The sequence below is a fragment of the Neovison vison genome, chromosome 11 (assembly GCF_020171115.1).
Source record: "Neovison vison isolate M4711 chromosome 11, ASM_NN_V1, whole genome shotgun sequence".
NCBI lineage: Eukaryota > Metazoa > Chordata > Mammalia > Carnivora > Mustelidae > Neogale > Neogale vison.
In genome coordinates this window covers 116,364,780-116,382,956 of record NC_058101.1, presented here as the reverse complement: position 1 = coordinate 116,382,956, position 18,177 = coordinate 116,364,780, and the positions used below count along the sequence as shown (strand labels likewise).

Genomic DNA, 18,177 nt, shown 5'->3' with positions numbered 1-18,177 from the left:
AGCAAGTGCAGTGCACATTTTATTAACAGTTAGTTGGGAAATTCCTGGAAGAATGTCACACATGTCCCACCTAGGAGTTGGGGGAATGTAGGGGGAGTTGCAGGGTGTCAGTTTATGCTTTGTCTTCAGCTAGCCTTCTGCTCCCTCGTCAGGGGTGATTTCTCTTTCTGTAGAATTATGTCAGCAGTTAGTTATCATGGCTGTATAACTTACTATCTTGTAGTTGTTAATATAAATTCTCATCTAACCTTTATTGTCATATATCAATCTTGTAGCATGGCTTATCTTTTTTATATTCATTTATATCTAACTAAATTCTGCATTCCTTAGGGGCAGGTGTATTCTATACTTCTTGGATTATGTATTTCTTTTTTTATACATATTATCTGCACAATAAGTTATTTTTTTCTTTTTTGAAAGTGAAAGATTATGAGATATTTTAATTTCCATCACTTAAAACTACAATAAAGCATAGAAGTTAAAACTAGTAATTGCTACATATGAAATGGTTGGATTTTTGTGTTTAGGACTTTAGGTGGTGACTATGCTTTAGAAATATATCAAAAGAAACATGTGAGATTTACCTATTACTTAATTACCTAGTTTTCTTTAATTCATTTCATTTGAAAGATACATAAAAGAAAAATTTGTTGTAAAACTTTTTTTTAACTCATGAAACCAAAGGAAACCATTACATTTTTCCAGTTGATCTTCCCTCTTTTACCTCATATAAAATGTATTTAATTGGAAATCTGTAAGCATTACTAATAAATATCAGTAAGTTTTAATAGGAATTTTGACTTAGAAAATCACAAATTTAAAAGTTCTCGGTCTGTGTTTTTTAGGTGTTTTACATGTTTTAAATCTTCATATGAAATTTCATTTCATTTCATTGATTTGATGTCATTCATTTATTTACTTTTGTTTTCTTCTTTTCAAGGCCCTGTGGAATCCTACATGCACTGAAGGTTTATTTAAACCAGTACATATTTCAACTTAGGTGAAATTGTTTGACCATAAGCAATGTATCACCAATCTGTGACATATTTAATATTAAATAAAATCAACTTTCCATCATTCCATATGTTAGCTATTTCTCAGAGTATGTAATACAGAAATGTTTCCATTCCAAATATTTCACACTTTTTGCATTTGTACACAATTGCACAAAAAAATGATAGATGAAGATTGAGCTCAAATATTCCCACCTTATTGTTACTGTATTTTGACAACAAAAAAGACTTATTTAAAAATTATCTCTATATGCAAGCTCAATGTAACATTCCACTTGGCAGTGCGCATTTTTTGTTCCGCCTTGTCATCCATATCCTTTGTCTCTGTGGTAATAGTCTTCATTTAATTTCGCCACATATTCTGTGCACATGAGCTAAGTTTGAAGACAGTGCTAGTTTCTCCTACCTGAGGGGGACAGTTCCTTCTGAAGAACTAAGTTATGTCCGTTTTTCTTGTATTGAGATCAAAAGATGAAAGCGGTATGTCTTCAAATGAAATATATAATGAAGAGTCTTCTTCCAACTACAGAAAGTCAAGAAAGTATATTTATATCTCTAAACACGTAAAGAAAGTGTATTGGCTACTGACTGGCCTCCTATGAAAGGAAGTTTCTTGAGCTGAATCATAAAAGAACACTTGTCTCCTGGACTTGGCATCGCTGCGTGATTTCTGTATGTCCCTGTTTGTTGCCTTTCTGTAATAGCTCCCTTTAATTATTAAATGGCTGGGTGGCAACCAGGCACTCTTGAATATTGTAGTGTATTACAAGTGTAAGTGACACAGCCCAGAAGTGGGTCACTGTTGTGGACAGGGTGCATGGCCAACAGAAGAGTCACAGAGCTAAGGAGAAGAAAGCAGGTTTTATGGAGTTCTCTATATTTTGCAAACAGGCAATGAAATAATTATAATTGTAGTAACATTCAGATTTATGTTACATAATTTCTTAAATCATTCAAGTCATTATGTAATACAATATGAATGATCAAATGCTGGGTTTAAACCATGGTGTTAAAATAAAATTATAAATCTATTTATTTATATGAAAACATTGTATGTGTCCTTGTTAACTTTGCCCTTCAATGCATCCTTTTATCCTAAGATACAAAACATTTTGTTTCTCTAACAGTTTTCTATAGTTTATTTTGTAATCCTGTTCTTATCTCTTTCTTTTTATGGTCTTATTTTATATTTGAAATCTTTAAATGTAGATAAGGTAAGATACTCCATCACCCACAATAAGGCACTAACCTGGTAAAGATTCTTATCAATGTGAATGGTCAATATCACTTTACAGAAGAAGAAGGAATTTAATTAACACTATTTTGACTAAGATGCAAAGAAAAAAAAACTTGTATTATGAATTGGACTAAGTCAATAAAGAAAGGCACTTTTTTCCTTAAAAGCAATGTAACAGAAACTGTCAATACAGACCAAAAAAGCCCACTTACCTCAAAATGGTACAATTTCATGATTGTTTTTTAACATCAGTGAGACAGTTCAGTGCTGCTTCCTTAGAAACCATTCTCTCTCACTCTTCTTTTTAAAGGAACTTGGGCAGAATATATATCAATGAACATGTTTTGGTTTAGTAATTTTCTTTCATGAGGAAATGTGTTCAGACTTTCTTACATGTTTATTAAATAATTTGACCATTTAACTATTAAAATGTATTTATTTGATTACATTGAAAGTGAATTTAAAAAAAAATTAAGGAGGTATTGTCATTGTTTTTAGAAAAGTGTGCAAGAACCATTGTAATTACTGTACTGTATTCCAGGGTGTTACAAAGCAAGGTTGATAGTTGATAGTAGGCGTCAGAGTATATCTGACAGTTGCAAATAATGCAACTTCAGTGGTTATTGCTGAAAGGAAGCATTATATTTTACTATGATTCCTTTGTGTTTCTCTGAAATACTCTAACAGTCGCTAACTCAAATAAGATAATATTTATTTTCCTAATAAGGATATTGGGATTTGAAGAGGTTAAGTGCCCTTTTAAGGTTCATCTTCTATAACAATATCAGCATCCTAGATTGTGGTCAGTGTTCCACATCAAAGTCAGGATTTTGTTTTATTTTTCTGATTTTAGAGAGTGATTGAACAATGGCAAGACTCAATACAAATGATAATATGGATTATACACATATATAGATAATTATATATTGTATATACATAACACGTTTTTAAACATTGAATTTCTCAGAAATCTGCGTTATGGATTAGGGGTAATTGTGATGATAAAGATTTACTATGTGAATACCTAATTCTCTAAGATGTATAACCTGTGAGCCAAGAGAATAATATTATAATACAATTCTTTATTCAAATACAGAGAAGGGCTTGGAAGGGAAATTATGACCACTTTTGCTGGATATTTTAATGATTATTAACACACATTGTCTATGGTTTAAATCATAAATATTTAATTTGTCATGTTCTGTAATATGCACATGTTAAATGTTTTTATTTATTCATATTGAAAAATATAGGCACTTACTCCCAGCTAGATTTTTGATACATAGTTGTTCTTATTTTTTAATGAAAAGCCTAAAATAGGGCACCTGGGTGGCTCAGGTGGTTAAGCCTCTGGGTTTGGCTCAGGTCATGGTCCCTGAGTCCTGGGATCAAGTTCCTCCCTCATCAGGCTCCGTGCTATACAGGGAGCCTGCTTCTTCTCCCTCTGCCTTTCTCTGTCTCTCATGAATAAATAAAATATTTAAAAAAAAATTTTTAAAGCCTAAAATAAGTGTATGTTATTATACATAACAAGATTTTGTTATAACACATATAACTTCCTTGCTAAAGTTTTTGAAATGGTATAATTTTTTGAAATTTCCTAAATTTGATCAATTTGGTATTTTAAATGGCTATTTATTTAGAAAACAAAATATACTGTCTTTTCCATATTTAATTTGCTGCTGCTGGTGGGAATGTCCAAATTTAACAGAAAGATGTTTGCAATGTTGCTGTATTTTGTACCTGCTTGTCCTTGTAGAAATCCAAATATAGTTCTGTGCTGCCTTAACATATTTTTGTCTTGAAATATAGTTGATACACAATGTTACATTAGTTTCAGGTATACAGCTTTGTAATTTAGCAACTCTGTATGTTATGCTGTGCTCACCACAACTATAGCTACAGTCTGTTGGGGTCCATCAACATACAATGCTATTATAATACTATTGACTGCTTCCTTATTCCAGTAACATATTCATTCCAAAACTGAAAGACTGTATCTCCCCCTGCCCTTCACCCATTTTGTCCTTCCCCCACACCCCTCCCCTCTGGTAACCATCAGTTCTCTGTATTTATGGGTCTGTTTCTGCTTTGTGTTTGTGTATTCATTTGTTTTGTTTTTTTAGATTCCACATATAAATGAAATTATATGGTATTTGATTTTCTTTGTCTGACCTATTTCATTTACTATAATATGTTCCAGGTCTGTCTATGTTGTCACAAATAGCAAGATCCCATTCTTTTTTATGGCTGAGTAATAATCCTCTGTGGGGGGGACACATCTTTCTTCGTGCATCTATTGACCGATACCGGGTTGCTTCCATATCATGGATATGGTAAACAATGCTGCAGTAAACATAGGGTTGCATATATCTTTTTGAATTAATGTTTTTGTTTTCTTTGGGTAAATACCCAGTAGTGGAATTACTGGGTCATAAGGTATTTCTCTTATTATTTTATTTTATTAATTTTATCTTATTTTTAGCATGGATAACATACTGTTACAGTAGTTTCAGGTATAAACTTCTATTTTTAATATTTTGAGGGACCTCCATACTGTTTTCCACAGTGGCTACACCAAATTACATTCCCACCAACATGCATAAGGGTTCCTTTTCTTCCACATCCTCACCAACACTTGGTATTTCTTGTCTTTTTTATTCTAGCCATTCTGGCAGATAGGAGATAATATCTCAGTGTGGTTTTGGTTTGCATTTCCATGATTAATGATATTGGACATTTTTTCCCCCCTGTCTGTTGCCCATCTGTATGTTTCCTTTGGAAAAATGTCAAGTCCTCTGACTTTTTAAATTGGATTATTTGGGGTTTTTTTGATGTTGAGTTGTTTAAGTTCTTTATGTAGTGTGGCTATTAGCCTCTTATTGGATATATTATTTATGAAAATCTTCTACCATTAAGTAGGTTACATTTTCATTTTGTTGCTGGTTTCTTTTGCTGTGCAAAAACTATTTTATACAGTCCCAGTAGTTCATTTTTGCTTTTGTTTCTCTTACTTGAGGAAACATATCCAGAAAAATATTTGAATGGCTGATGTCCAGGAAACAATTGCCTATATTTCTTCTTGGTATTTTATGTTTTCACATCTCATATTTAGGTCTTTAATTGATTTGAGTTTATTTTATTGATTTTAAGAGTTTATTTTTAAATAATATCCACACCCAATGTCGGGCTGTAACTCACAACCCTGAGATCAAGTGTAGCATGCTCTACTGACCGAACTAGACATGCAACCCCATTTGGAATTTATTTTTTGCATGTGATGTAAGAAAGTCCAGTTTCTTTAGACATGGAGCTGTCCATTTTTTTCAGCATCATTTATTGAGACACTGTCCTTTTCCTATTGTATGTTCTTTCCTCCTTTCCAATTATTATTGACTAATTGGCCATCTTAAACATGGTTTTATTTCTGGGTTCTGTTCTGTTGATTAATGTGTCTGTTTTTGTGCCAGTGCCATACTGTTTTGATTATTACAGCTGTGTATATCTTGAAATCTGGAATTGGAAGCGAGAAATCACAATTCTCGCTTTGGTTATTCAAGGTCCTTTGTGGTTTCATACAAATATTAGGATTATTCTATTTCTGTGAAAAATTCTGTTGGTATTTGATTACGGTGAACTGTAAGACTGGTTTGGTTAGTATAGATATCCTAACAATAGTAATCCTTCCAATCTGTGAGAATGGTATATCTTTTTATTTTGTTTTTATGTGATCTTCAGCTGCTTTCTTCAGTATTTTATAATTTTCAGAGTATAGATCTTTCACCTCCTTGGTTGGATTTATTCTAGATAATTTATTCTTTTTGGTGCAATTCTAAATGGAATTGTTTTCGTAATTTTCTTAATTTCTCTTTCTCTTACTTTGTTGTTAATATATAGAAATGCAGCTGATATCTGTGTATTTGTGTCCTTCAACTTTACTGATTTCATTTATTATTTCTAGGAGATTTTTTGTGTAGTCTTTAGAGTTTTGTATGTATAGTATCATGTCATCTACAATTAGTTCAACTTTTTCTTATCAACGTGGCTGTCTTTTTTTTTTTTTTTTCTTAGATTTTATTTATTTGGCAGAGATCACAGGCAGGCAGAGAGGCAGGCAGAGAGAGAGGAGGAAGCAGACTCCCTGCTGAGCAGAGAGCCTGATGCAGGACTTGTTCCCTGGACCCTGGGATCATGACCTGAGCCGGAGGCAGAGGCTTAACCCACCAAGCCACAGGCTCCAAACATGGATCTCTTTTAGTTCTTTTGGTTGTCTAATTGCTGTGGCTAGGACTTCTAATACTATGTAAATAAAAGATGGGAAGAGTGAACATCCTTGTCTTGTTTCTGATTAGAGAGAAAAATTTCTCAGCTTCTCACCATTAAGTATGAGATTAGCTGTTTGTGTTTTATATATGGCTTTCATTATGTTGGCATGTGTTCCCTCTAAATCCAATTTTTAATCATGACTAGATGTTGAATTTTGTCTAATGCTTTTTCTGCATCTACTGAGATGATCATATTATTTTTATCCTTCATTCTGGTGATGTGGTGAATCATGTTATTTGATTTATAAATATTAAATCATCCTTGGATTTCTGGAATAAATCCTATTTGATTATGGTAAATGAGTTGAATTCATATATTGTTGAATGTGATTTGCCAATATTTTGTGGATGATTTTTGCATCTGTGGTTTGGTGTGAGGATAATGCTGACTTCATAGAATGTATTTGGAAGCTTTCCTTCTTCCAGTTTTTGGAATAGTTTGAGTAGAAATTGTTACTGATTCTTCTTTAAGTGTTTGGTATAGAATTCACCTGTGGATCCATCTGGTCTTAGATTTCTATTTGTTGGTAGTTTTTTGATGACCACATCAGTTCCATTACTAATAATTGGTCTGTTCAGATTTTCTATTTCTTTCTGATTTAGTTTAGAAGATTGTGTTTTTCTAGTAATTTTTCCATTTTTTTTCTAATTTGTTTAGTTTTGTGGTGTGTAACTTTTCCCTGTATTCTCTTAAAATCCTTTATATTTCTAATGGTGTCAGTTGTTACTTCTCTTTTATTTCTGATTTTATTTATTTGAACTCTTCCCCCCCCCCCTTAATGGGTCCGGCTAAATGTTTGTTTGTTTTGTTTATCTATTCAAAGAACGAGCACTTAGTTTTATTGATCATTCATTCACTCGTTCATTTCTATTTCATTCATTTCTGTTCTGATTTTTATTATTCCCTTCCTTCTACTATTCTTGGGCTTTTTCTTTTTCCTTCTTCTAGTTCCTTCAGATTACGTTACTTGTATGAAATTTTTCTCATTCTTTGCGGTAGACCTCTATTACTATAAGTATCCCTCTTAGAACTGCTTTTGCTACATTTCAAAGATTTTGGACCATTGTATTTTTATTTTCATTTGTTTCTATGTATTCTTTTTATTTCTTCCTGGTTTCTTTGTGGACCTTTTGGTTGTTCAGTATTATGTTGTGTAGCTTTCACTTATTTGTGTTTTTTTCCAATTTTTTTTTCTTCTGATTAATTTCTTGTTTCATCTCATTGTGGCTGGAAAAGGTGGGTGATGCAACTTTAATCTTCTTAAATTTATTGAGACTTTTTATGTGGCCTAATGTGTAATCTATTTGGAGAATGTTCTGTGTGCACTTGAAAAGAATGTGTATTCTGCTTTTTGGGATAGAATGATCTATCTGTACATATCTATTAAGTCCATCTGGTCTAATGTATCATTCAGAGACACCGTTTCCTTTTTGAGTTTCTGTCTGGATTATATATACATTGATATAAGTCAGATGTTAAAGCTCCATGTGTAGTTGTCCCTTAAGAAGATGATGTATGCCTTTTAGACTTTGACTAACTGCCAGAGTTGTGATTGACATGGGCTGGTGTCGGAAGGCACTCTGTGCTGGGGCTTCCCTGGTTCCATGGCCAGAGCTGATGTGGACATGAGATGGGACAGTCTCTAGGATCTCTGTGTAAAAAGTATCCTGAGAGGACAGGCAAAGCTGAGGTAAGCATGGACCAAAATGGACCCTGGGTTCTCAGTTTAGTGGGAGCCTGGTAGGATAACTGAAGCAGAAGTATTTGCAAGATGGAGTGTCCAAGGATGCTGAATGCAGGGGACACATTGGTGAGGCATCTGGAGCCAAAGTAGGTGCGAACCAAGAGGTCCTAGGGCACTCTATGCTGGGGCGCCCTAGCAAGCTGTCTGGATCTGGATCTAAAGTGGTGTAGGCCTGGAGTGATTCATAGTGCTCTGCAAATGTGTCACCTTCATGTGATGGCTGGAGTGAGTGCTGAATGTATCCCTGTGTCTGCCACACTGGGGCTGCCTTGGTGGGACAGCTGGAGCTGGTGTGGTCTCAGCGCCCAGGGCTCATGGAGGTGGGAGGCCAGCTAGAGTGCCCAGACCATACTCCTGTCCATACTGTCAAGGTGGAACATAAACCATGGTGCCTACCAGCTCTCCCAAACCAGAGAGAGTTCCAACAGTTCCCCCTCTATTTGGCATGGTTCTGGAGTTAGTTCTTCTCTCTATATTCTAGCTGGTTTTTGTTTGTTTGTTTGTTTGTTTGTTTTTCTGTGCCCCAGGGTATGTGGGGCTAGTGGGCTAGGGGCCTCAGTCTTGCTAGGTGGCAGCTGAGTATGGTGCCTGAACTCTGCTCCTATCTGCACTATCAAGGCATAGGAGGAATGTAAGCCATAATGTTCCAGCAGCTCCCCCTCTATTTGCTGGAGTTCTGAGCCTGCATATTTTATATACTAGTTGCTCTTTTAAACTATGGCCTTTTTTTCTGTGCCCCAGGACAGACAAATCTGTTCCAGTCCCCTCAGTAGTACCCTCCCCACTGCATTTCAGAGGGTTGTGGGTGGGAGTTCCCTTACTTACCATGTCTTTCTTTCTCCTGCCATTCTGTGTGTGGTCATCTGTTGTGCACAAGCTGTTCAGTCAGCCCTCAGTTCTTCTGGAGGAATTGCTCAATAAATGGGCCTAGATTTGGTGTATCTGTGGACGAAGTGAGTTCAGGGTCTCCTATGTTGCCATCTTATACTTCTTAACATCTTACGTATGATTTCTATTTCTAAAATAATAAATCTGTCTTGGTGCTTTTTTTTTTTTTTTTTGGTAATAGTAATCACCATTATGATACAGTGGTAACTTTAAAAAAAACTATAGCAAACTAACTCATATTTTCAAACATACAAAAATTCATTTGCTTTGGTTGAAACAATGGTAGATTGACATATATCCTCTATTGAGAAGAGCTGTTATTTTTTATAACCGCTCTTATAACAATAAGCATTAAGAACTGTCAGAATGTTGTAAGCCTTCCAAGTGATGTCTGTTAGATATCTGAATTTGTATAATAAGTTTGTAACATTAATTGCATTGAATAAGAGTAGGATAGGCCGTAAATAAGGGGGAAAGACCAAGATGTAAGCATCTTCCTTATTTTTTACCTCAAACCGAACATCCTGAGTATATTTATTGGCTATTCTCTTCTATTTTGTGAACACTTCTCTGTTATCTGTTTTCCTCTATGAATGCTATATGTTTTTTGCACATATTGGAAATAATGAACAGGAGGCTCAAATGATATTTTCCGATGACTCTTCTTAGTGTCTGAAAGATAGTCACTGAATGTTTATTTTATAAACATCATGGTTCATTTATATACACATGCATATATGAAATGAGGAATCTCTAATTTTAAAGTTACCTTTTCCAAAAAGGAACTTGACAAGATGAAGGCAATTCGTAGGTTCCATAAACATTCCTGAGGGAGAAGTGCTTCTTGCGTCCAGGGAACATCAGTGATGAATGAATGCTGAGTGGATACTGATGGAAGAAAGCAATTGTTGCAACAACAGTAAAATCATTGTAAAATCTTTTCTCTAAGAATTTTTTTTTAAGTTTTCATTTTTTCTTTTTCTTTCTTTCTCTCTCTTTTTTTCTTTTTCTCTCTCCCTCTTTCTTTCAAGATTCGGGGGATGAAAGAAATCTTCTCCCCACACCCCATAAAGAAAAACAGCCAATAACTTAAACTTTGATAAACAGTCTGGAAGTTTTGTGTACTAACCAGTATCAGTATAGTGATCATTGAGAGTGAATAAATATTGTGTCAAGTTCTGCTCACATTTTTCATGGAACTTTATTCTTCATAGAGCTGGCAAGATTTCTGACCTGGAAAGAGATTTATTTCTACCCTTTCCACTAAGGTTAGCAGGGTAAACTTGAAAGAATAAGTAACTTCACTTAGCAATAAATTTTCTACACAAATTTTAACTTTCTTTACCTCATGGTTTGTATATGTTTTAAGAAGTTACTGTGCCATTGTAGATCTAGGGTTCAATTTAAATTTTAGTACAGTTTTTATATAATTTTATGATTTATGTTGTTTGAGATCTCTATCATCTGATAAGCATTTGTTTGTAGCTATATGAATTTTAAGAAAAGGACCCTGAAAATTAATGATGAGTCTCTTTTTTTTTTTTTAATTTTTTTTTTAATTTTTTTTTTAAAGATTTTATTTATTTATTTGAGAGAGAGAGACAGTGAGAGAGAGCATGAGCGAGGAGAAGGTCAGAGAGCGAAGCAGACTCCCCATGGAGCTGGGAGCCTGGTGTGGGACTCGATCCCGGGACTCCAGGATCACGCCCTGAGCCGAAGGCAGTGGTCCAACCAACTGCGCCACCCAGGCGTCCCAATGATGAGTCTCTTGAAAACTACCCCATCCATTTCAGTAATGTAAATACTACACAAGTAAACACTGATATATATGTAAACAAATATTAAATATTGTTTTTTGAATGCTTCATTACCAGAATGTAAGCTTTAGGAAACCCAAGAAACTTTTTTTATTAATTTGTTATAAAAAAAAGCATCCAGTAGAATGTCATGTAGATTTTATACATGAGAAAGTTTTTTATTGATTTTTAATGAAAAGGAATATTTGATATCTGATAAGCTACTACAAAGGATCAGATTCTCTAGTTAGAATCACACAAATCGTAGATCTTACCTAATATCAGGCTTTACTGATAACTTCAAAGGTTTTGGCAATCAAGTGCAGATTAAAGAGGAACAGGCCTGGGATACTGAGGGCAGCTCTTCAAACTCTTTTATCCTGCACTGAACACCTACTCTCTGGTCCAGAATAGTATAGATCGGATATCCAAGTGAGGTTTTGTGGAGTTACTTACGCAGCAGAAAGAATGTTTCATCCATGAAACATCTTCATTTTATATTCCAACAATGAACAATTTATATTCCAACAATTTTTCAAAGGGAGCCATGTTCATAAGTCCAAAGATTTTTATGTTTATTTTTCAAATCAATCCTTAATCAGGGACAACTATTAAAATTTCCATAGTTAAGGGTCCTTCTCCTAGCAAGCATTATTATTTTATTTTCTTAGAGATCTAGTTTTCATATCCATAAGCTCAGACAGAGTTACGTCCCTTCTTCCCCTTCCCTGGAGAAAAGTCAGTTGCTCAAATTCCTCCTTCTCACCTGTTTTCTATTTCCACCATTTACTGAGAAGGATACTCTATTGGAATGGACTGGTAAACCCAGTCTCCCAGATTTTTCATTTCTCTTTAATTGTTAAAAAAATGCTTTTTAAGAAAAAGTTTATTTGACTGAGATTGCAGTTATTTTTTTTTTCTTCTTCAGTGTTTGGAATGTTCCCAAATACAGTTTGAGGAAAGAGAGAGAAGATTGCTTTGCTTTTCTTGAAGGTTAACTGCTTCCTTTTATTTTTCACTTAAGGCAAATTTTCAGGAATTACCATTTTTGAAAGTCAAGAATTTCATGATTGAAGAAAAAAAAGTAAAATCCCTTTAGAAAGATAACATTGTGTGTCAACTAGACTAAAAAAACAAAAACAAAAATAATTTGAAAAAAGTTTTCTGGATATATGGTATAATACACTATATAAGAAAAGAGCCAGTTATTTAAATTCACGTATCATATTTAAAATTATAAATATTTACTTGTTTTATTGTTTGGTTCCATTTGCTATTTATATAAAATTACTCATACTAGAGCAATGATTAGAATAGAGCATATTGTTTCCTTGTTTTCTTCTTGTAGTTACACTGTATATAATTTATTACGTATCTTACTGAATATAAAATACCTGGTCTTAAGATATTTTGGATGTTGGTTTATTTCTGTAAAATGTCTGTTCTTTTTATACTTCATTTCCCCTACTTAGTGTCATCAAAAGTACAGTAGAAAAATTCCCATAGGAGAAAACACATATTAGAAAAACTGAATCTAACATTTTCAGCCTGATTTGTATGTTTTCCTGCTGTCTCACAAACAGACTGTGTCATTACTACCCTCAAGTCTCTGTGCCTTTACTCACATAAGTCCCTTAACCAGTGGAGCTATTTCTTCTCTCTTGCCTGTTCTAATGATGAGGAACACAGGTTTCATATTCCCCATTCCACCTCAACATATTACCTGGCTTCTTTAAGTGTAAGTGAACTCCATCTTCTTTAAAGCACTCTGTAGTTCAATAATGGCTAACATTTTTGGCTCTCACTACATGTCAAGTGCTGTTCTAACAGCTTTACATATTTTAAATATTTTAATCCTCACAGCAGTCTCTGAGCAAGCTACTCTTGTACCCAAGCAAGAAAACTGAAGTATAGGAAATTAAGTAACTTGCCCAAATCACACTACTAGAAAGCTGCTAGGCTGCATTTCAGCATGGATCCTCTGGACCCAGAGACTGCGCTTTAAAGCACACTTCTCTGTAAACTGGTAGGTGATTCATGGAATACTTGAATTTATCTGTGGTTATTTCATGTGTGCTGCTCTTACCACCCCAACTGAGATATTAGCTCTTTGAAATTTAGAACTTGTCGTATAGGGTTGATCAATTCTCTTTAAAGACGGTGGAGGGGTGGGGAGTGGTAGAAGTAATTTAATTCAACCTCCTTGCTTTACAGATTTATTGAAGTAATTTAACAGTAATGGATTCAAAAAGTTTACTTACTTGTCCAAAATCATGACACAAAATTTATTGGGGCATAGACTGAAGTGCTATTTTGTTTGTACTGTTTTTGTTGTGTGCTTTGTGTTACTTTGTTTTAACAGAGCAAAGGCAGGCCAGCCTACATTCAGAATTGAAATACAACTTCTCATGGACCTAAGACAGCATACTAAAGAGAGTTGTATTCATATTCTTTGTTCTGTAAGGCTGAACAAGTATCTAGACTTTTGAGAGCTGGACATCAGTAGGCTTTAACCCAGTAAATTTCAAGGTAGCAAAAGTGTTGGAAAACCGTATCAAGGACTGAAAAGCTGAAGGGCCCAAAGCTGCCTCCCAGCTGCAGTATTAGTCTGCAGAATCTTACCCACAATACTTGCTATTACTCATGCCAAGTGTACCTGTGCTACTCTCATGGGGAATGTGCTGTCCACTCACACCAGGGTAAAATAAGTATTTTCTAAATGATGAGCGTTAATAGTATTGGTATCACTGCTTTCATATTATTTTCACTCTTTATCAAAATTAAAAGAAATAGGGGAACTGTGTGGGTCAGTCGGTTAATCATCTGCCTTCTGTTTGGGTCATGATCCCAGGTTTCTAGGGTCCAGCTGGAGTTGGGCTCCTTGCTTAGCAGGGAGTCTGCTTTGCCCTCTGTTGCTCCCCCCACTTGTGTTCTCACTCTATCTGTCAAATAAATAATAAAATCTTTAAGAAATTAGAAGAAATAATACTATAAATCATATATTCTGTTTAATAGGGAGATAGCACATACTCCTCATTCTGGGGTATGATGCTTCTTAAAAAAACTACTAAAATTCTAATAAGGTAGATTTTGCATTGGATTTTTACAGTTATGAATTATCATAGTGTTAAACTTACAAGCAAATGCAAAGTCCTATAGTTCTTCTAGGTGGCAAGAATAATGGCTAATATTTATTAGATGCTACTACATGCTAAGTAAACTTTTTTTTTTAAGATTTTATTTATTTATTTGACAGACAGAGATCACAAGTAGGCAGAAGACAGGCAGAGAGAGCGAGGAGGAAGCAGGCTCCCCCCTGAGCAGAGAGCCCGATGTGGGGCTCGATCCCAGGACCCTGAGATCATGACCTGAGCCAAAGGCAGAGGCTTTAACCCACTGAGCCACCCAGGCGCCCCACTAAGTAAACGTTTAAGTGTTATGTGTATGTTGATTCATGTAATGTTAAATAAAAACAAGATAGATTCTATCATTGTCATTTTACAGAAGAGGAAATTAAGGCATAGCAAATTGACATAAAATGCTCACGTTGATATTGAATACATGGTGACAAAGCTGGGATATGAAACCAAGGGGTCTTGATGCCAGAATTTACACCTTTAATCACTATACTGTATGGTCCCCCAAATAGAAATAGACTGAATCCATGGTTATGCTGCAGAAACAAGAGTTCCCAAATTTTAGTAACTTTAACATCATCTATTGATGGATGGATTGTTCGTTTATGCTATACATATATTGCTGGCCAGTAGGCACCCACCTGCCCCCCCTGTAACACTCAGGTTGATGGAATATTCTTTATCTTTTTAGGTTATATTGCAGCCTTTGAGGGAAAGAAAGTAAGTCACAAATCGTACATTAGATCTTAAATTTCCATTCAGAAGTGACCCATTACATTTGTCACATTTTATTGATCAAAACAAAATGAGTCATATGGTCCTCGGTAAGGGGGCAGTGAGGGCCTACCAGCCATATGCCCAGAAGTGGGAAAACCATGAAAAATCGACAAACACCACCAATGCTAGTTATTGTATTTTTTCTGAATTAATCTGCTTTTAATTAAAATTGAAAAGTTGCCATTTGGTAAATATGCTGGCATAAAAATCTTTTGATTCCATCAGTTTTTGAGAAAAAACTAATTTAAAATTTTATAAGCCTGGAAGTGAGTACCTTCTCTTTAAAATGTCATGTGTACATAATGCTATCTCAATTTTTAACATATAATATAAACATAGTACACCATTCTTCAGTTATGTTTCAGTCACTCTACTAGTTTTTCAAACATTTCTATTTTTATAAAAATATTTCTGCTCATAATCAAGTCTACTGAATTGCCCAGGATTTGCTGATGTTATCTCAGTCTTATTTCAGCTTACTTTAACTTTTTTTTAAGATAAATGATCATACCCTTATCTATAATAGAGTTTTTATTTAACGTACTTGACTGTATATTTCTAAGTATTATTATTGTACTTGTCAGAAAAATTCATGGTGACAGTGTTATTCTATCATTTTTTAGCCATTTACCTCCTTATAACCTTATCATTAGGCACATTTTTCTTCTATTAATATCTCTAGAGATTTTAAGTGACAAGTATAATGTTTTAAATTTGTGAACAAAATGACTTTCTTGTATCCAAACAATATGTTATGCTTGATCCAGAAATAGATAATTTGCACCAACCAAAACAAATAGATTTCATGTAAGTTTTTCTCCCTTCTAATTTAATGTTAAAGTCTTCCCATATTATCTCCTAAATCATGTATTATATTTTCAACCTTTATGATATAAAAATATGGTCACATTCAATTCCCACAGTACACAATTACATTTTTGTATTTAATGAGAAATTTGCCTATTAGAATTTTAATTTGTAAGCAAATCAAGCTTTACCTTTCTTTCTTTATTTTTTTACTCGAGTATAAAGTGACATCCTTAGCATTAATTACTTCTGGTCCATTATTTGCTGATTCTACTATACTAATTGATTCAAACAATTTGCCTTATAAGTAAAACAGGTCAACATTTATTACATCAGTATGATAGTTAACATTACAAAAGCTATCACTTTTACTTTAGTCTAAATATAATTACAATATATATGTATATATATTAAATTGAGGTTCTCATGTTTTTAGGCTGATATTTTAAAAGTGTACTATCAGAATATAGAAAATAATTATGTAAGTTGGAAAAAGTATTAATCAAAATGTTAGAAAAACATTTTTTGTTCTCAACATTTTATTCTCATTTATACTTTTTAAATGTTTATACAGGATGAAAAAAATTGTAAATACTAGAAGTACTTTCAGCCTCTGTTTTACTGTCACAATTTCAAATCTTATAATAGGATTTTAACTATACCAATTAAAAAATATATTAATTCTCATTATTCATCACTAATTATTTTTCCAAGTTTTAAAACATAGATTTTTATATTCATAAGCAATTTTTATGCATTGGAAATGTCAAAAAAACAGAAAACCACCAAATCAATAAACAGTATTCAGCAAGAGTTTATTGTGCATATAAGAACAGTTTGCATACCGAGAGCCTCAAAATTCAAAGACTGCTTGTAGCTCAGTGGCACAGAGTTATAGGCTGGCTTAGAAGTGAAAATGAAGTTGTTTACATTTTACAAGGATTGGTTATTACAATAACAGTTTCCAGATGGCAGGGGATTGGTGGAGTATTTCATACCATTTTTAGGAAGGTGACTTACATTTCTTTTATAATTGTCCAAGGCATTTACAAGAAATAACCTAGGTTAAATTTCATTCATGTTTATGAAGTAAGATAGATTTAGTTCTGCTTGTGTGGCTTAAATGGTTTTGTCCATTCCGGGAAGTCTAGTTTCCATTTTATTTAATTTTAACTGAAAGAAAAAAAAGTAGAGTTAGGTGAAATACTTAGAATATTGGATTGAGTATAAGTTTGATGAAAAACCATATAACACCACATACCAACCAATCACAAACGAGTAGGTACTGTCAGAATACATAGGTATAGTCACAATGCCTTTTGGTGTTATAATAATTACCAGAACAAAAGTGTCCAATGTGATGTGTGATCATTTCAGATAATTTGAGATCTTCTATCAGGTTATTAATTTTTAGGATTATTTGACAGATTTTTGTAGAGGAAGAGAAGGAATGCTAACTTATGTAGTACCTCCGAGTACCAGGTACAGGCACACTTAGTGCTTTTCAATATGTTCCGTTTACTTTTCTATATTCTTTTATTTCTATATGCAAGAAACGTATTTTATGTCTGTTTATTTGAGCAACTATCCTGCATAGGAACCAGCTTAACCCTTTTAGTCCCATCAAGTATTTAAAAATGACTTCAAGTATAATAAGAATAAAGCAATCATAAAATATGACTGAATGAGTAAAAAGTACACAAATAAGTAAATATTTAACTTGAAGGAATATCATATTCCCAGAATGGCAAAATATGGTAACTACTAAAAAATCAGAAAACACTGTGGTAAATAGAAAAAGGATATGGTCATGAGTATTGTCACAGGGGGTCAGAGGCAGCACTATCAGTACCCAAATGATAGTTAAATATCTTCCTTTAGTTATATGTTTAGTCCTCATGTGATATATTCAGAAAAACAAATCAGTACAGTGCAGTAAAGTAAATGCCATGCATTTCATACATTTGTTTATTTGGTAAAATACATAGTGAGTTATGTTCTCTGCCAGTTGCCTGTGTAGGTGTTGGGCTTACACAGTAAACATAACAACTGTGATTTCCACTGTCTGGCATTTTCATCTCATTTAGTAGCCATAATAACTAAGTAGCAGGCTCTATCATTGTTCCTACTCTACAGACACAACCATGGACGTTTAGAGAAGATAAATAACTGACGTGATTTCACAGTAAGTACTCAGTGTCCCCTGTATTATTAGTCTGACAATAGAGATGAAGCCCATTATCATCACACCACACCTTTCCAACAGGTAGAATGTTAGAAGAGTAATTACCTAAAAAGTGCAAAAAGGCAGGGATGATGCTTTTGTTTCATTGAGAGACCATTTGCTAGTCCCCACTAACACTATATTTTAATAAAAAAAAAATAAAGTGACAAAGGCAAAAGACATAGATAACATTTTGTTGTATTATGTTCTGGATTAAGGCCTCAAAGA

General features: G+C 33.9%; 1 protein-coding gene across 2 annotated transcripts in view; it reads left to right on the top strand.

The window, feature by feature from the left end:
• The window catches only part of CCSER1 (coiled-coil serine rich protein 1), a 1,235,477-nt gene that overhangs the window by 585,213 nt on the left and 632,087 nt on the right, over positions 1 to 18,177 (top strand). The window contains exon 9 of one of the 2 annotated variants that reach the window (XM_044224493.1): positions 941 to 2,002. The exons of the other annotated variant lie outside the window; for it this stretch is intronic. Within the exon in view, the coding sequence (XP_044080428.1) occupies positions 941 to 1,000 (60 nt within the window). The 3' untranslated portion in view covers positions 1,001 to 2,002. Of the gene's footprint in view, positions 1 to 940; positions 2,003 to 18,177 lie in introns of those variants that run through there. 2 annotated transcript variants of the gene reach the window in all.